Below are 20778 nucleotides of genomic sequence, written 5' to 3'. Positions count from 1 at the left end.
AAGGTAAAAAGGTATAATTCTGCTGCATAACTGAGACCAGATCTAGAGAGATAAAATGAGGAAGAGTAAAAACAGAATGTCAAAAGAACAGTTAAGTTTTGATTATCTAATTACATTTGTATTTCTGTTTTATTTGGTTCTATTGAGTTTCTTGAGTATAGCTAAAAGATGGTGTTTGAAAAGAGCATATAAAATTTTTCTTTCAATATGTTAAGGTTGAAAATCAACGGACTGTGGAATTACAGCACCAGGCCTTGAATTCTAGCTCCACTACTTCAGTAAATGGCCTGGACTTTATGATTTCGCTCACTGATAGAAGAGGGGTAAGAAGAGGCTCTTCGGTACAACAGAATGAAGATGGGTTTTGGGATCAGACAGACCTGAATACATACTCCAGCTCTTCTACTTATTAGCTGCATGACTCTGGCATGCTACCTGACCTGAGTAAGCTCCATGTGTATCATTGATTAGAAGGGATAAATAACAGCTGATTTTAGGGTTGGGGCAAAATTAGAAAAAAATCCACATAAAGGCCTTAACATAGTGCCTGTCCCATAGTATGAGTTTGCTCACATGGTAACTCTTATTAAGTTCATAAGGTTGTCACAAAGGTCAAATGAAATTATTTGTTGAATGACGCTACATTGTAAACTTTAAAGCATTCTATACGTATCATTACTTAATTACAGATTATCAAAATTTATAAATATGTTTCTGATACATAACTATATATTTAAAGAAAATTATATATTTAAAGCACATTTAGTGATTGTTTTTTAGTTTATCTAGGTTATCCCATATATTAGTTTCCCATTGCCACTGTAGCAAGTTACCACAAAATTATTGGATGAAAAAAACACATTTTTATTCTCTTAGAGTTCTGGAGGTCAGAAGTCCAAAATCAAGGTGTTGGCAGGCTGCATTCCTTCTGGAGGCTTTCATTTCCTTACTTTTCAGCTTCTACAGCCTGCCTGCATTCCTTAGCTTGTGGCCCCTTCTTGTATCACTTTAATGTACTGCTTCCATTGTCACATCTCCTACTACTCACTCTGATTTTCTGCTCTCTATTATATGGACCCTTGTGATTACATCAGGTCCACCCAGATAATCCAGGATAATCTCCCCATTTCAAGATCCTTAACTTGATCACATCTGCAAAGTCCCTTTTAAGGTAACATTCACAGGTTCCACAAATTAGAACGTGAACATGTAAACATATTTTGGTAGACATTTTTTAGCCTACCACATGCCAGGTTACTAGAAAAGAGGAAATTCCATTTCTAAAAGTTATCTATTTTCAGAGAACTTTTGGAATGGGCTTTATGATTTGTTTTATTGTTAGTGTTAGTATCATCCCAGTGACATTTGTTGAGCATTTGCCAAACACTTTAAATTAATATCATAAGAGCAACCCTATGAGGTAGGTGCTATTAATATTTTTTTTTCATTTTGTAGACAAGAAAGTGAGGATCAGGGATATTATACAACCTACACATGGTCATAAAGCTAGTAATTTTTCAAATTCAGGCCGATTTCTATAGCCACCCATTTACCCATATACTCTACTGCCTCCCTCGTGTACTAAAGTAGTCAGTAAAAATGTATAACTTGGTAGCTGCTATGTTTCTATGGATATACAAAAGCTCTTCAAGGGGGGAACTGATGAGCAGATGGCAAAACTAATTCAAAGGATATCTTAAATATCCTTTCTTTGAACCTAGTACAGTTCAAGAAAACCCTGGAACACTTAAGTGATGCCCCAGGCTTCGGAAATGCCACTGACTTACCTGTTCATGCCCATAGTATGCTGCAATGTGCAATGGAGTGAAAAAAACTGCATCTTGAACGTTGATGTTAGCTCCATGCTGCAGTAGTACATCAGCAGCCTGGACAAGAAGGAGAGCTGGGTTAGGAGATTCATTGGTGGCATCTGCCCATCAAAATTCATTTTACAATTACAATGTACAACTCTCCTTCGGGGGTCACCATCTTAAAACACAATTTTCTTCCACCTCCCTTCTCTGCAATCTCCAATGGCTAGCTTTGGCCTAGAAAATGAAAACCAAGCCCCTCACTATCACATTCAAGGTCCTGTCAATCTGATGGTATCCTTTTAAATGTATTTCCCATTACTCCCTTTCATAAACCCAACTGTACAAACAAACTGCACTCAATTTCCTACTTCTCAGAGTCTTTGTTCACATTACTTCCTCAGTCAAAAGTTCTCTTCTGGGGCTTCCCGGGTGGCGTAATGGTTGTGAGTCCGCCTGCCGACGCAGGGGACACGGGTTTGTGCCCCGGTCTGGGAGGATCCCACGTGCTGCGGAGCGGCTGGGCCCGTGGGCCATGGCTGCTGGGCCTGCGCGTCCGGAGCCTGTCTGTGCTCCGCGGCGGAAGAGGCCACAGCAGTGAGAAGCCCGCGTACCGCAAAAAAAAAAAAAAAAAAAAAAAAGGTTCTCTTCTGTCCAATCTACAGATGTTTAAACACAAGCTAAATGCCATCTCTTCCAAGATTTCTTTACTTTCCCTCCCTTCGTTGCCAACTGATTTGCTAAAATTAAGTCTTCCTTGCTTTTAAATCTCATTTAGAACATTTAAAAATCTATATACATGCCTTATCCTTATTAAAGAGCAAATTCTTTAAGGACAAAGTATATATCAAATTCATCTTTATAATCCTACACTAGCATGTTGCCATGCAAATAGTAATCATTCAACACGAATTTGTTGAATGAATGAATGAATAAACGAATGAATGAGTGAAAAAAACTAGAAGGAGCTATTGGCCAATGAAAGGCACAGATTGCCAACAAATCTGCTCACCCTTTAGATTTCTTCTACTAAAGGCTCATCTCTAAGACTCTTTTCTCTAGAAAACTGATGGAAATCATTTCCTCCAGATGTGTTCATTTTCACTGTGAATTTTCTTAATGCACTCTCTATTCTTCAGTTGGTAAAACAATACACATTTGGGGAAATTTTCAAAAGTCTGTTAGACTTAGAAGAGAGAACATGAAGATGAGATCCAAGAGCTCAAGGAACATATGCTCCCACACCTCTTCTGTTCCTAGAAACAAACTGCCTCCTAAGTCAAGTTTCCTTGCCTGTTTGAATCAGAGCCCTTCAGAAGTGGTGAGGGGTCATGGACATTACATAACAAACCAGTATGTTTTAAAGAGGAAGAAATCAAGAATCAAAGGAATTAGGAAATTTCTCAAAGTCATGGAGCAAGTCAGTGTTAGCAGGGAAGTGAATCTCTAGTCTCTCACCTCAAGCTTTGTTTCCAAGTGCTCCAGAGTATTAAATAGTTCATTCATTCAATCATCCATTTGTTCATGTGTCAATACACCATTTATTGAGCATATATGAACTGAAATGATGTTATTTTACATGATTATTCTTACAGTTTATTCAATCAGTGGGGTAGCATTAGAACTGATTGTAATTGTCATACGAAGAGAAAAGGAATTCTTGTTGGAACAGCTGAAATTTCTGGTGGGTCCAAAAATATAATAAGCAGGTGTATAGGCTTCTATACATTCCAAGAACAATGCTTTTTGCTAAATTTGGATATTGCTGACTAATGATCAACAGAATATACAATGTGTACAGTGAGTTGTTTTTCTAATAAAAAAATTAAAATTACAATTAACACTTATTGAGGGCACATTATGTATCAGACCCTGAACTAAGTGCATAAATGGTAACTGGAGTGCCTCTGTTTCACTCCAAAACATAGAAAGATATGTTCTACTCTCCCATTTTAAAGGTGAAGAAACTGAGCCTCAGGGAGGCTTTGTAACCTATTTGAGGTCATATAACTAGTAAGAAGCAGAACTGGAATTCAAATTTAGGCCTGTTTGACTTCGAAGTTTCTTTCCATCCGGCCCTTCCTGTGACCTTGACCTCATTAACACTAACCTTTAAGTAAATGAACTAACTGACTCAATCTCAGATAAGAGGAAGCTTTCTGAGTAGAAAGTAGAAGCTTTGTAGATTCAGCTTGGAAAGAATGCTGGAGCCATTTATATCAAATGTCTGGTATCTTAGACTTCACATGCCTGTGAGTTCAATCTTGGGAACCTTTAAAGGAGGTCACAAACGATCAAGGTAAATGAAGCTTTTTACAAATTCTCTTATTTTATATATAGCATAAAAGAAAGTAGACAGCATGAATTTTTATTGTAAAAAGGATTCTCAAATGTTAAAATATAGAGCCAATTTCTTAGGCATAGTTCTAGAACTTACTTTCATTCTAAAAGATAATGGCTTTTAGGCTTGAATAAATAGTCCAAAGCAATTTTTTTTTTCCTCCTAAGTTTGCACTTATCCAGTCATTCAGAAGGTCAACCTTTTGCTGAACAGTCATTAATTATGAAGTGTTGGCCTTCTAAGAAACTTTCAAAATGTAAGTTTTAATGAAACCACACAGAGTCATTATTGAACTATAGGCTTTATTTAGTTTGTTTTAAAATTCAAGGAAATATTTAACTATTGAGAGCAATGTACACTGGAATTATCTGAATAATTTCACAGGTTATTTATATAAGTTGAATGCATTTATTGATTCTTATATTTCAAGTCATGATAGGGAGTGTATCTCCTAGCAATCTTATGCGGATATAATGTATCGTGATATACAAATATGCCTGTCATGTGGTTAAGACAAATGCACTCATATTGTTTAGACTGGAACATATATCTAGCAAATCATTTTTTTTTTTTTTTTTTGCGATACGTGGGCCTCTCACTGTTGTGGCCTCTCCCGTTGCGGAGCACAGGCTCCAGACGCACAGGGTCAGCGGCCATGGCTCACGGGCCCAGCCACTCCACGGCATGTGGGATCTTCCCGGACCGGGGCACGAACCCGTGTCCCCTGCATCGGCAGGCGTACTCTCAACCACTGCACCATCAGGGAAGCCCTATCAAATCATTTTAACCATGCTTCCCCTACTCCAGAACCTGAAAGAGCTGGTAGGTCAACTTCACCTGTTTTCCACTACATGAAGTCCCATGAAGTCCCAAACTGAATCTCTTTTATTCACCACTATGCTAAGCAGAGAATAGGCATCCAAATAATGGTTGAATTGGACTGTATTTCTAGTTAAAACAAAAAAAGGAATATATATCTACCATCAGTCAGAAGGGAAGTTAAACATTAACAATTAGGACCCAATTATATGATAGAAATTTTAAACAATTCAATTCAACGAACATTTATTGATCATTTATTTTGAATTAACCTTTAGCAAATCCCAAGTGCCTGCTCCATGCCAGGAACTGTGACTGGAGTTTTACATACATTGTCTCATTAAGATTTTTGCAGGGCATAAAATTCTGTTGTATTAAAAATTTTTGAGAAAATACATAGTTTTGATTTCTTTCCCCCAAAAAATAACAAAACTACTGGTGAAATTGTATACTTGAAACAAGTCTTATCACAGAAAGGATATCTTAATAATCTTTAAACTCTTTATAGAAATGAATTTTATCATACTTAGATTTGTATAACTGACATATATATCAGTATTATTATTATTAAAGAACCAAGGGGCTAATAACTTGGGCTAGTAACTTGGTATCCTTTACTGATGGAAGAAATAAGCACCAAAAATGTCTATCATTAAGTGGTCATTTTTTGAGCACAAAAAAATGGATCAGAACCCTTTGTTTTGATAGAAGGGAATTACTGTATACATTACCCTTTAAAGATATTTTTATTTGCCAGTTGACTCCTCAAAAGATCCAAGTAGAGTCTCTACAATTTCCAGGTTGTAATTTAAACACTTATTCAAACATTCTGCTTTCTTCCTAGAAAACCTCTGTTCTCTTTCTCTGCCTATAACATACCCAGTCTCAAGGCCAAGCTCAGTTCCCAGGTTCTCTGAGAACCTTCCACAAATCCTTTACTGTATTTAGCATTTCTTTCTCTAAATACTTATACTACTTATCCTCACAACTTAATCTTTTCATTAATTATCACTGTGGGTAAACGATTATTATAACAATATCAATTTTTTAAAACTATTTTTTCATGTTCTAAGCTTGTCTCAATGAAGTACAAGAAGGTTTGACTCCAGGTTAAAAAGATTTTTTAAAAATAGCCAGACCTCATGATTTAAAATTCCAGAGATTTAAAAAGTAATGCCTACAAGAACAAAGGTCCTCATTGTTCTTGTTTGCTGAATGTTTCTCCTACAGTAGGACTTTAACTTATTGAGTTGGTCCCATTTGGCTCTCCCTCTGAACTTCATCTTATGAAAATCAATGACAGCGATGAAGAAGAAAAAAAAGACTGTATCAATAGGGACTAAATGTCTCATGGAAGAGAAAGTAGAATACGGTAAATTCTACATGGGATAAAATGGCAATCAATCAGATTTGAAATTGCCAAAATTAAATATAGTGTCTTATACTACCAAGTAGACCTTCAATAAATATCTACACTTTGAAATTAAATTTTTCTGGGCTTTAAGTGATATCTCATTTCCTATGACTTCTTTGGAGTTTTCCTCAAATTCAAACTTACACTGATGTTTTCCTTAGGATTTATAGTTTGTTTAAAGCTACAGTTTTCTCTTCTGTATATCTTTATCTAACCTTTATTACTGAGACTTATAGAGAGCAGAACCATGAAGCTATTCTGGGTTAATATCCATTTCCATTTAGTAGAAAATCTGTATTATCAAAGCTTTAGAGGAAAATGTTTTCTAAAGTTTATGTCTCAGGAATTCAAAATGATCCCAAAGATATTAACATGCAAGTGGATTTAGATTTGAAAATTTTCAATTATTTCCAGTTCTAACTTTCAATAACCAGTTCCAATTGTGTCCCATAGAACCATTGCCTTCTCTCCTAAAATTTTCAATTTCTTTTGAGAGTAGTCTACACCTTTCATTCACATATCCTCACCTCCTATTCAATCCTCAGCCCACCTACAATCTGACTTCAGACCTCACTTCTCTAGAACATGACATCAGAGGCCTACTAATTGTCAATTCCAATGGACACTCTTGGCTCTTTTCCTTATTTTAATACTTCTCCAGCATTTGTTACTATTTGTCTTCCCCTTAAGATCCGATCCTCCCTTAGATTGATTGACATAACGATCTTTGGGTTTGGTCCCTACCTCTCTGCCAACTTCTTATTGTTCCTCTATAGAGGTGACTCTCTGTTCATCTCTTAAGTGTTTCTTAAGTGTTGCTTTTTCCTCACTAAATCTTATGTTTTCTCCTGATTTCCTTTGTCTGCTTTAATTCTCTTGTATTAATTAAGTTAATACATGGAAAGAATTTGGGACATATTCTTGGTAAGCTAAGAATAAGTATTCAGTATGTGGTAGTTATTAGCTATATCTTGCCTTATACATGCTCTAGTTGATTCTATCATTACTACTACTACTGCTACTATTTCTACAACACACACAGACACAAACATACACACACACACACACACACACACACACACACACACACTCTCTCTCTCTCTCTCTCTCTCTCTCTCTCTCTCTCTCTTCTCTCTCTCTTCTCTCTCCAGCTGCATGTGTTTTTCCCAGACTTCCTCCAATACAGGGTCTACCTTATTTGGCAACTCATAGTCTGGTTATATATTTCCCCTCTATTTCCCAATTACTTTTACTCTGGGTTTATACTGTCCCCTGCATTGATCTCATCTTTATCACTTGTCCTTTGATTTTTGTTAATGTGAATGAAGCATTAGAATGTGTGCTTTGAGAATATCTATGAGCTAAATGAGAATATCTCATTTAATGGTCACAACAATCTCATGGAATTGTTACTAACAGCCCCATTTTAAAAATAGGAAAAATAAGGTTAAGAATTACACAGTTTTAAGGAAAAGCACCAAAGTTTAAACTCAGACCTATAGGAGTCCAAAGTACCATACTACCCCATACTGTATTTTTTTAATTAAAAAAGATATTAATTAATTAATTTTTGGCTGTGTTGGGTCTTCATTGCTGTACGTGGGCTTTCTCTAGTTGCAGCAAGCAGGGGCTACTATTCATTGCGGCGCGTGGTCTTCTCATTGCGGTTGCTTCTCTTGTTGCAGAGCACGGGCTCTAGGCACGTGGGCTTCAGTAGTTGTGGCACATGAACTCAGTAGTTGTGGCTTGCGGGCTCTAGAGCGCAGGCTCAGTAGTTATGGCACATGGGCTTAGTTGCTCCACGGCACGTGGGATCTTCTCAGACCAGGGCTCAAACCCATGTTCCTTGAACTGGCAGGTGGATTCTTAACCACTGAACCACCAGGGAAGTCCACTGTTTTTCTTCTTATGTGTGCTTTTATTTGGAGCCAGCTAGCAATTCCTTGCCATCTCAGATAGTCCTGTACAGGATATAGCTCTTGGTTGATGTTGCTCTTCAAGGATTTTCAAGGATACCTATATAGCCAGTATATCAATAAGAATGATCCTAGGCTTCCCTGGTGGCGTGGTGGTTGGGAGTCCACCTGCCGATGCAGGGGACACGGGTTCGTGCCCCGGGTTGGGAGGATCCCACATGCCGCGGAGCGGCTGGGCCCGTGAGCCATGGCTGCTGAGCCTGTGCATCCGGAGCCTGTGCTCTGCAGCTCAAGAGGCAACAGCAGTGAGAAGCCCGCGTACCACAAAAAAAAAAAAAAAAAAAAAAAAAAGAATGACCCTGACTTTGTAATTGTTTGCAGATGACTGAAAAATAAAGTTAAAACTTATTCTAAGTAGAAGTTGTATGTTAGGGATCTTGAAGAGTTATATATACAAGGACAAGAAGTTTAGGATTTTTCTTAAATTTTTTCCGTATGGGGTTTCACCAAGAGACTTCAAGTAGGAGCAAAATATATTCCGATTTACATCTTCAAAAGATCCTTCTGGTAAAAGTCTAGCAAATGGATTGAAGAAGGAGCAAAACTAGAGTGGTCAGTTAGCAGGGTCTTGCAGTAAGTTGAAAAGAAAGAGATAAGGATAAAAATGATCTGAGGTAGAAGTAGTGGCCTAGAGATGGAGAATGGGTGTTAGAGGCATTAAGATGGTAGAATCACATGACTCAGCCTACTGGGGATGGGGAGAGATGATGGAAGTTATCAATAAATGATGACTGTAAAAGAGGAAGCCTATATGGGAAAATGAGCATGAGGATAAAATTGTGCCTAATTCATGAATTTAGGAAGTAGGAACGTTACCTATATATATATATTTTTTCTTTTCTGTCTAGGTATTTTATTTATTTATTTATTTATTTTTATAGATCTTTATTGGAGTACAGAGTGAAGTAAGTCACCTACAGTTTCCATCTCTCTTAATCACTTGTCATAACTAGTTTCTTCCAATTCCCCTTAGCAGTTCATTGTGATCTTTTCCAACACCACAGCTGTTTCAATTGGGGTCAATGCCTCAATCAAGATGTGAACAAAACTAGAGTTTTCAAACAACTACCAAAAGCTGTACCAGTTAAAAATACCACTAATTGCTTATCCATTTGGATTCAAGGCTTACATTACTTAGCATTTTAGATGGTAGCATTGCTTTAATTTAATAAGCACTTCTTTTGACTTTATGCTCTATTTTCTGAAGAATTTTTTATTTTTATGTATATATACTGACTTCTGGACACCCATTACAACTGTTCAGTGAGAACTCTATCATATAGTTATAGAGGTTTTCACTTAAAACACTATTTTTGTAATGACTTTTTTTTTTAACCTGACATAGCTCAAATTAAATATTAGAGTACAAAAACTTATTGGAAAATAGTTTCTTCAGGCTGTCACAGAAATGAGGTTCTCATGTGATCTTCCTCTTATTATCTCAGGTTAAAATTAAATTTGGTTTGAAAATTACTCAGAAAATGATTCCACAAGATAATATTATCAAAGAATTTAAAGGGAACCTCCATATTCTTAAGCTGTAGAAATACAGCTTAAAGATATATCAACTTATATACATATAATAAAAGAATTCCATTGATTATATAAATCCATAGCTTCTCAGGAAATTATGATAGCATAAATAGAAAAGCTGGTGGATGAAGAGTGATGAGAAGCCATGAGGCCAAGGCTGAAGATACAAGTGGTACCATTTTAGAAAAGTAATAATTAAAGCTAGGAGATAACACCCCTTCCAGAAGGTAAGAGGACATATTTGTGGGATATTTATGGCTAAAAAGTGGGAAGGAAGGAGAACAAAGGAATGCCTGTTAAGGAAGCCCATGGAAGAGAAACTTTTAAGAAAAGAGGGGCAAATTTATCTGAGCCTTTCAGCTAATCATCATCTTGCTGTGCTATTTTCTTCCTTATAGATATACTTTTTTTGCAGCATTTCCTTATGTGAGGGTCTTATTTTAAAATCCCTGGCTGAGAAAACAGGCTTTCAATGTTCACTGTGTTATGAATACATCATGTTCTATGCATTTCAAAAGCCACAATTTTTTTCTTATGAGGTTTATTTTTATAACTTGCCAAAGGTCCAACATTTTTCACTATATTGCAATTGTAGAGACTTGAAAACTGTAGTACAAGTTAGGCTCCCTCTCAGTGATGTTGCTCCCAACACTGCACACACCCTGGACATTATAATCATGGAGAGGTGCGAGTACCATATGACAAAGAGTTTTCTCATGACTTTTGTTCTCCAGCCCAAGTCACCTATTGAAAACATGTAATTTGCCTCTACTTGAAAAATCAACTTCTACATTACACTTTGAAGGTGAGTTGCAGTAAACTAATAGAACGTAAGAAGGAACACATAAAGATTTTGGCTCTTAGATAAAAATGAGTAATAAGAATCCTTCTAAAAATTATTTCAATGATCAATTAATTTCCAGCAGCTCGAATTTAAAAACAAAAAAGACAGCATCAACAGTTAATGAGCTAACAGTTAATGAGCTAACAGTTATGAGCACAGTATATGGAATATTTAGTGATTCCCTTTTTGAGCTTCCTCATTAATTAAGCCAGAAAATTCACTATTTGTTGAACTGCAGGATACTAACTAAATTTGTTTTAGAACAGCAGATGTAGGTAATAAATTACATCCTACAGGCTCTTTATTTAACAAGATAATTGAAAATGTTGGTCTGCAATAACTTAGAATAAGTGCAACAATGATATTGGTAAATCCACAGTTGTAAAAATATTTTAACTGATTATGAAACAGTATGCATTGACAGGTATAGAAATCAATTATAGATAATTTTCTTTCTAGATAAGAAGTTTATTAAAAGAACACACAGCGTTCAGTCAGAGACCTATTATCAGGACAGAAAACAGTAGGAATAATGGTGGTAAATGTATTAACCATTCCATTGGTCATGTTAAACTAAGATAAATACAGAGTGACTAAAAATTGAAGCCTACAATGAAAATGAAAAGAAGCGCAATATGAAATCTGCCCAAGTAGTTTTGGCTTCAGACACAGAAAGGGCCAAGAAATAACTGTGGGTGGTATCAAGTCCAGACTTCTCAATCCCTTCACATGTGTAGCAAATGACAGAACCTGGATACAAAGAAACCTTGGCAGTCTGGTTCCAGAGCCCACATACCTAATGACTATGCCATACTATACTGCTATAGTCAAAAAACATTGCTCTAGAATCCCAGTTTCTCAAACATTTTAAACAATTTTTCAAACTTTTACTTAATGAACTCAGCATAAGTACTCAGCAGAGGTACTATGATAGAATTGGGTTGGGTGGCACCTGAATGTAAGGGGCATGAGCTTAGCACTCCTTCCTTTCTCCTTGAATAACCTCTGAGGTACCACTGGAATGCTAGACATCCAGAGAGTGCATACTGGAAATCATTTTTAAACAAAAGAGAATTGCTAGTTTTTGGAGAATAGAATTGCCACTATATCTACCTGCTAGTCCTCTTTGATTCTAAGAAAAGACAGGGCCAAATAACGTGAGTATAGAATCATGCCAAGTTTCTTGGGTTAATAGAGCCCTTATCTTCCAGACATAACACATAATCCCTCTATAAATCCATCTATGTATATATTTGTTATTGTTTTTGAGAAAACATAAGTGGTATTATTATCTATGAGGCTAAATAGTACCCTTGAGTGTGGGCTTGACATTTCTCATGAATAGAGCATGGCAAAAGTTATGGAATGTCACTTCCAAGATTAGGTTACAAAAAGACTGTGACTTCATCTAACTTGCCCTCTTTTGATCTCTCCATTACTCTGTCTGATAGAAACCAGATGTCTTATTATGAGCTTTCCTATGAATAGGATCACATGGCAAGGCACTGATGTCTCTGGATAACAGCCCGGGAGGATGAAGCCTGCCAACAGCTACAAGAGTGAACACAAAAGTGGATTCTCTCCATTTAGTCCTTGAGATGACTACAGCCCCACCCGAAACCTTGTGAGAGACTCTAAGTGAGGGGACCCAGATAAGGTACCCTGAGGTTCCTGAGCTACAAAAATGGCAAAATAACAAATGTTTGTTGCTTTAAGCCACAAAGTTTTGGGATAATTTTTTATGCAGCAAAAGTTAGCTAATATACTATTGTGTCTGTCAATTCATTACTAAAAATATCCAGGTCATAACTGACTTCTACATTAAAATAGTTCCTACTGCCCACTTCTGAATATTAAAAGGGGAACAGCAGTGCAAACCAACAAATATTTTTGAGCACCTAAGTTTTCTAAGCAGTGTGCTAGGTTCTGGGGATCAAAGATAAATTAATTGTTCAAAAGCAATATACAGGCTAGTAGAAGAAACAAAACAAAATGACTATGATATAAAGATGGATTTGATGGAGATAAAATATGGCCTATCATAACAAAAGAAAGGAGGTATAAGTTATAAATTTGGTCTGGGAAAGATAAATAAATCTGTAGAGGGGGAATGTACCTGGAAATTGAAGTAAAAGTTTGCTAAGTGAAAAAACGAAGATCAATCAATTCATTCATCCCTCAAACATATTTGATCATCCAACAGTACCTAGCACAGAATATATGTTTGCCAAATTCTACTATTTCTTAAAACCTACTTCAAATTCTACTTGCCTCATGAAATCTTTTTAGACCTCTAGGTTCATTGATGTCATCACTGAGACAAGTGATTAAATATCCCAATAGCTTTAGAAAGACATTGAGGCTTTATAAGAAGAATTTATTATAGATACCCTCCCTGGAATTACTGAATCAGAATTGCTAGATACTAAAAATCTGCATTAAAAAAAAGCTTCTTAGATGCATCCATTATGGAGTAACAAGGACTAATCTGGAGAAGCCAAGGTAGCTAAAATTCATAAGACAGAGTACTAGACACAAGAAAATTGCATAAAGAGAGAAATACAAAGATCTGCAGAAGGTATCCTTAGAGGGTAAAGCTGAGCATTGATTAGTGTGTGCTTGTGAAGCAACTACAGCTGACTGGGAAAAGAACCAACAGAGATTAGTGATAATTTTGCCCAGTGCTCACACAAGGCCAGGGATAATGCCTATTCTCATCACCCAGACTGGAAAAGCTCATGATTCATGGGGCATTGGGTAAAATACTCACAACAGACTTCCCTCAGTGCTCAGTAGTTGGTTATTAGCCTTGCCCTGAGCACTGCTCCATTCTCACCAAACAAATCTTAAAAGCTAGACCTAAAAGGAGCAAATTGTTTCTAAGTAAGTTAACTGCATCCCAGTAGAGATGGAGGGGTTGTCTTAAGACTATTTATAGGAATTCAAAATATCTAGCACCTAACAAAATAAATTTTATAATATCTGGAATCCAATCAGAAATTAATAGGAATGAAAAAGGCAGGAAAATATGACTTATAATGAAGAGAAAGAGTAATCAATCAAAACTGACCCCAAATTGATCCAGATGTTAGAGTTTTCAAACAAGGACAATAAAATAGTTATTAATACTGTATTCTATATGTTTAGAAAGTAGACGCACAAAAGATATAAAAATGACCAAAATCAAATTTTGAGAGATGAAAGCTATAATATGGGAGATAAAAATGCACTAGATGGGATTAGTAGTATATTAAACATTATAGAAGAAAAAGTTAATAAACTTGAAGATACAGCAATGGAAACTCTATTAAATGAAATACGGAGAGAAAAGAGAATTTTGAAAAAATGAAAAGAACATCATTGAGGATTTGGATAACATCCAACAGACAAATGTTCATGTAATTGAAGAGGAGACAGAAAAAAGTATTTAAAGGAATAATGGCAGAAAAATTTCCAAAGTTAATGAAAACTATAAACTCACAGATGCAAGAAATTTAATAAACCCTGAACACAAGAAAGAAGAAAACTATACTAAGACAAATCATAATTAAATTGCTCAAAATCAGTGATAAAGAGAAAATCTTAGAAGGCGCCAGAGAAAAACACACATTGAGGGACAGAAATAAAAAGGACAGAAGATTTTTTGTCAGAGATAATGCAACTAAGAATACAGTAAGTAATAGGTTTAAAATACCAAAACTGAAAAAAAAAAGTAACTTAGAATCCTATATCTAGTGAAAATATCTTTTTAACACAATGAGGAAATCAAGTCTTTTTCAACCAAATAATATTATGGGCAAGATACTTGAACAGACAGTCCACCAAAGAAGTTATACAAAGGGCAGATAAGCACATAAAAATATGCTTAACTCATTGGACATTAGGGAAATATAAATTAAAAGCACAATGAGATACCACTCATTCCCTATTAGAATGGTTAAAATTTAAAAGATCGAATATACCAAGTGTTGCTGCTGAGGATATGGAATAATTGAAACCCTTATGCACCGCTGGTAGGAATGTGAAATAGTACAACAGTTTGTCAAAGTACAATCACTTTGGAAACAGTCTGTCAATTTCTTAAAAAGTTATATATAAACCTACCAAATGATCTAGCCATTCTACTCTTAATATTTGCCCAAGATAAATAAAAGCACATGTCCATACAAAGACCTGTACAGAAATCTTCATTGCAGCTTTACTTGTAATCCCTAAAAATTGGAAAGAACTCAAATGTCCAGCAACAGGTGGATAAACACTGTGGCATATCCAAACAATGAAATCCTACCTACTGACTAGACATCTTATTTGATCATTTATCATGTAACTGACATTTAAAATCTTCACATTTATGGATCCTCAACCCTCCACCTTCCATTTTACACACAGATACACACACATGATATTCTTCCATTGTTCCCCATCACAATGAAGTAGAAATCCTTTATTCAGTTGCTGACACCAGAAACCCAGGAGTTTTTGTTGACACCAACTTCTCCTACATCCCGCTCATAGGTAACCCATCACCAAATTAGTTTGATTTTTACCCTCTAAATATTTTGCAAATCTGTGTTTGTCTCTCCATCTCTACTAATGCCACCCATACCCAGGCAATCATTATAGATTATTGCCTCCAAATATACCTGCCTGCATAAATTCTTCAAATTCAGTTGATTTTAAACATTGTAACTAGAGTTGTTTTATCAGAATGGAAATCTGATCACGTTACCACTTCTTAATGGCTTCTTATTACTCTTAGGAAGGAGAGAGAACTCCTTAACTCAGTTTATCATCCAACCCAGGGAGATTTTGAGAGTAAAAGGGGGTTCACTTAATCACACCAGGCCAACAGGTATGAACAGGAACTTTCCTGAGGAATCAGGAGTATGAGTCACTCTACAAATAAATCCATTGGTCACCTGGCCCCCAACCTTTTTCTCCATGTTCTTCCTTTTCCACCACATACCCCAACTCTATCAGCTCCCATCCACACACACACTTTTACTGTTTCCTCGATGTATTTCCTATAGTCAGAAAGTTTTTACACATATGATTTCCTCTTCCTGGAAAGCTCTCTCTGTGTCTCAACTTCTCATCCATAAAGTGGAGATAATAATTCTACCTATTCTGAAGGGCTATTTAAAGGATTAAGAGTTAATATATGTAAAACATTTAGTACTTAGCTAGCACTAAAGGTAATTGTTATTGTTACTACTACTACTATCAGTATTATTTCTTCTTCTCTTTACTTGCTTAACATTTACTTAGGTCCTTGAGTTATAAGCCAAATTAACAGTTACTCGGAGATTCACTCCTAACCTCAATGACTATGGACATATTCATTTTAAAAATGCTAATTGTGTGTCTGAGGACAACAGAGAGAAAAAAACAACAACAAAGGTTATGTCTTTGTTGAGCTTATATTTTAGCACAGGAGACAGACGGTAAAGCAGAGTAAATAAATAATAGGCTGTTATATAGTGATCAGTGCTGGAGAGAAATAAAAGAGGAAAGAGAGTAGAGAGTGCCAGAGATTTGACGTTTCATTAAAAAATGATGATCTGGGAAAACCTTATTGAGAAAATTCCATTTGAACCAGGATCTTAAAAAGATAAGGGAGTAAAATATTCAGTTAGTAAAAAAGAGCAATCTAGACAGTGAGAAGAGCAATACAAAGGCCCTGAGGCAGGAGCATGCCTGGTATGTCTGAGGAACTTAAAGTTGAGAAACAACAAATAATAAAAAGGTGGAAGTTACTTTTCCAAATTCTAAATGAAATACATTTTAAAAGGCTCACTCAGGCTGCCTTGTCAGAATAGGCTGAGGGGAAAGGGCAGAAGAAGGGAGACTAAATTACCCTCTTTAAGGCATAGGACCATGGTGACATTCATAGCTCTTATTACAGTGGCAATTCTGTTTGTTTGTGTGATTCTTTGATTGTCTATGTTTTCCACCAGATTGTAAGCTCTGTGAGACTAAGTTTTACTCATCATTAAATTACCAGTGTCAAAATACAGATATTGGAACCTATTAGTTCCTCAGTAGATATTCGTTGAATAACTGAGTGAAAGAAAGAATGAATACATATTATTATATTCTACTCTTTGATTTCTTTACCACATTGCAAGCTCCTAGATGGCATTTAAAGTTATATTTTATACTTTTGTCCATTTCTACCACAACTAGACTACGTTCTTGTGTGTAAATGCTCAGTAAGCATTTACTGACTTGATTTGTTCTTCCCTAGTCGATTTTTACATCTTCTACACTATAAATATTCTTGAAGAAAAATTTGTAGAATAACAAAAGAAAAGTTTTATAAGTCAAGATAAGCCTTAAAAAGTCTAAACAGGGAACATGAACTCTTAAGGTTTACATATTGCCGGAAACTATGAAACTCACACAAGGGAGAACCAATGATGATTATGTTCTTGTCTTTTGGGAAATAAGACTTTATAATAGAAGTTTATTTATAATCATAGCTGTAAAATTGCCTCTAGGAAAGCAATAATAATGGGGCAAACTATCTTGTTTTCTAACAGATCCAATTAAAACAAGAAACTAAAAACTCAGTCATATTTGTCAAAAATACACTGAGAAAATCAAATCTACAATATTTACCAGTCAAGTCTCAGTCCAGTTTACTAACGTTGCAATGTACAAATGTAGGCATTTGTTGACTGCAATATGCAATAAAAATATATTTTTGCTTGGGAATACTTGATACATTTGAAATGCACAATAAATACATTATTCATTCTCTAGTGGTTCTTTGCTGGGCTGAAAATATATAATGTTTTTAAACACCAGGCTTAGGAATAGCAGGCCAATAATGGACTCTTCACTGTCTCTGATTACTTTTTCTTCTCTAAGACACCTTTACTTGTAAACTTGCTGTTATGAGCTCTCTTTCATTATGCCACAAATAATTCCCATTACTAAATCATGACAAAACCTAATTTCTTTCTATAAACACTTTGTATGCAAATCATGGACTATGTAGCATTCATATAAGAGAGAAGTTCCAATGAGTTGTGGCTTCTTTCCAGAAATACACTTCCATATGCTTGTATTTTGGTCACAATTAGTGGAGGTTTAGTAAAAGATATTTTGTGACTCTTTCATGATAATTATTGTAGTAATTATAATTATTATAATAATCCCTGATTCTCATTTTAATTAAGATTCTCCCCTTCTCCTCTATGGAACCTTTAATCAGTGACTAGTGAAAAGGCCAGATGCCATGATCTCTTCTTTTCCTAACCATCCAATCAAGGTGATGATAAAGACAGAAATGGCCAAAAAGACCATATGGCAAGGTTAGCTTGACCACTTTGCCAAGTAGAAAATAGTCCAGAATAATCAGGAATTGACCTCTTGATCTAAGCCCTCCTCTTAATTTAAATTCTTTATGTTTATTTAGATTGAAAATGAAAAAGACCTCATCACCATCTTCTAGTAAGTCTGCAAAGAAATGATCAGTCTTCAGTAGATCTAACTTCAGTAGAAGACACCCTGACTTTTGTCCTTATGTTTTGTTTGCCCTTAACTTGTCTCTGCTGCAACTCCATGAACACATTCTGTGATAAGCCTTGTATCTTATATAAATGTGTTGCCCTGGACCCAAAGCAGCCAATGCCATACACTATAGGGCATGTACATCTTGGGATAGAGGATCACTGAGAAGCCAGAAGGACCTCCAGTTGCTGGCTTCTTAGGCAGGTGACTGCTTATAACAAGTGAGACTGATGTTGATTTATCCTATTTTTAATAATCTATAAAAGAGAGGTTCCACTATTTCTCTGTATTTACGTCTCCCTCCTGACTTGCCTTTTATGACCATATGCTTCATAAATTAAAAAATAAATAAATGAATAAACATATGTAAATTTCCACACAAGAAGTATCAATATAATAATCAGATATCCCCAGAAAAGCTGTTCTTCTTTAAAAAAGCAAGGGAACAGGGAACTCACAGAATGTTAATACATACGATATGAAATGGAAATCACAGCGGTTATAAAGGCTATTAATTTTATAAAGTTAGAGAGGCAATATACAAAGATTTATCATTTATATTTTAATCACTCATGATTAGGCCTGAAAGCTGTGAAGTTTGTAAATTCCTTCACAACACACACCTACACAATATATATTGTATTCATCATTTAGCACAGAACTTTATATAAAAAGCAGGGGATTTTCTCTGCACAAAATTTCAGTATTCAGAGGAGACGTGTGAACAAAGAGACCAAAATTTCATTTTCAAACCCATGGCAAGACTCACTCCCATTTACATGATAAAATGTCCAAAGAACAAAGAAATCTCAAATTTGGTCCAGATAACAGAAATTTCCTAACCATATTAAAAACAATTTACTGCTTTTGATACTGTCATAAAATGTGCTCTGGGAGTCTATTATAAAAAGAAGGGCTTGCATCTACTTTTGTCATGTTTCAGGTATTATATTCTTCTGTGTTAATATATTTATAGCTATTTTCATATAAAAAATAGGGAGCATAACATATCTAATCCTACTTCATTTGAAATCAAGCGGACTTATAATTGGACTAATAACTTTTTTCTTTTTACTAAGAGGGAAATTAATTAATAATTTTAAAAACCCTCCATTGTACATGACGGATTTTTTTTCCTGACACCTAGAAACCTACCAGTTCTGAATTAATTTTCTAGTTATGAGAACTGAAAACTTATTAGTATAACTCACTTTAACTCCTAAATTGCTCCACATCTGTGAAAGAAGAATAATGATTAAAAGTTATGTTTTCAAATATCAAACAGCTCTAAATTTACCATATATAATATAGTTCAAAGTCAATGAATCTTGCATTTTAAGATTAGTTGTGAAAAAAATTAAAAATGAACTAATCCAGCAACAAGTGTTCTATAATTTGAAATCTCTATCCTGAAAAGAAATAATGTTTAACTGGGGACCACCTGACTTACAGCTGTCTAAAAGTTAGCCTTGTTTTGTTTGTAAGTACCAAGGAGAAAATACAATGAGGTGGTGGAGATTATTGTACTTGACCATCCTCTATCATCTTGACTAGAATGAGGTACCCCATCAGTGAAACTAAATGAACAAGAGGTGTCATGTCATCAAATTCAAATAGGAGGCATGGCAGATACTTGTGCACTAGACAGGAAGGGGTTGATTTCCCATCATGTTACATATAGTCAGCTACATCCTCAGAAGCAAGGCAGATTCAGCATAGTGAAGAAGCATCTGGGAGTGATAAAGCAAGATGGTAGAGTAGGAGATACCAGCCTTTGTCCCTCCAGCAATAAGACAACAGTTAGACTGCTATCCATGAAGGAAAATAGCCCTGGGATGGCCCAACAGTCCAATTAAGAACCAGCAGCAACGCAATGGAGCAAAAACTGGAGAACAATCACACTCATAGGATTTATGAGGAGATTGGGATAGCTGAGATGTCTGGAGAGGGCTAGGAACAAAGAAGGGTGAGGGATATCAGTATCAACCACACAGTGGGTACCACCATGGTCCTCAGTGACCTGCACTGCAGAGGATCCCAGCAGCCTTTTCTCTGAAGACCTCAATAGCCTCCACAGCAGATAGCAGTCACAGACCCTCCACAGCTTTCACAATGGAGGACCCCACAGTGTACACTGGTATGGACCCAGCTGCCTGCTCTACAGAGGACATATATATAGAAATCCTTAAACCATAACCCTAATGCTAACCCTAACCGAGTTAAAAAAACTTTAAAAATCGTTAAGTAAATTCAATACAAATGCAAGACACGAAATAAACAAAATCAAAACACAAAATCAGTTGTACTAATATTTGAAGAAACAAATAAATGGAAAGATATCTCATGTTCATGGATTAGAAGTATTACAATTGTTAAAATGTCCATATTTCTCAAAGCAGTATACAGGTTCAGTGCAATCCCTATCAAAATTCCAATGGCATTTTTCACAAAAATAGAAGAAACAATTTATATGGAAACCACAAGAGCCCAAATAGCTAAGGCAATCTTGAGTAAGAACAAAA

The 20778-nt window shown here is 35.7% G+C and overlaps 1 protein-coding gene across 1 annotated transcript in view; it reads right to left on the bottom strand.

Annotated features, from left to right (window-relative positions):
* The window catches only part of TNNI3K (TNNI3 interacting kinase), a 306041-nt gene that overhangs the window by 207806 nt on the left and 77457 nt on the right, over positions 1-20778 (bottom strand). Inside the window, exon 10 of the mRNA XM_060023829.1 lies at positions 1788-1886. Coding sequence (XP_059879812.1) covers positions 1788-1886 — 99 coding nt within the window. The remainder of the gene's footprint in view (positions 1-1787; positions 1887-20778) is intronic.

The sequence above is a fragment of the Delphinus delphis genome, chromosome 1, assembly GCF_949987515.2.
Source record: "Delphinus delphis chromosome 1, mDelDel1.2, whole genome shotgun sequence".
NCBI classification, from domain to species: Eukaryota; Metazoa; Chordata; class Mammalia; order Artiodactyla; family Delphinidae; genus Delphinus; species Delphinus delphis.
Note: the sequence above shows the minus strand (reverse complement) of the source record. Positions and strands in the feature narration are given on the sequence as shown.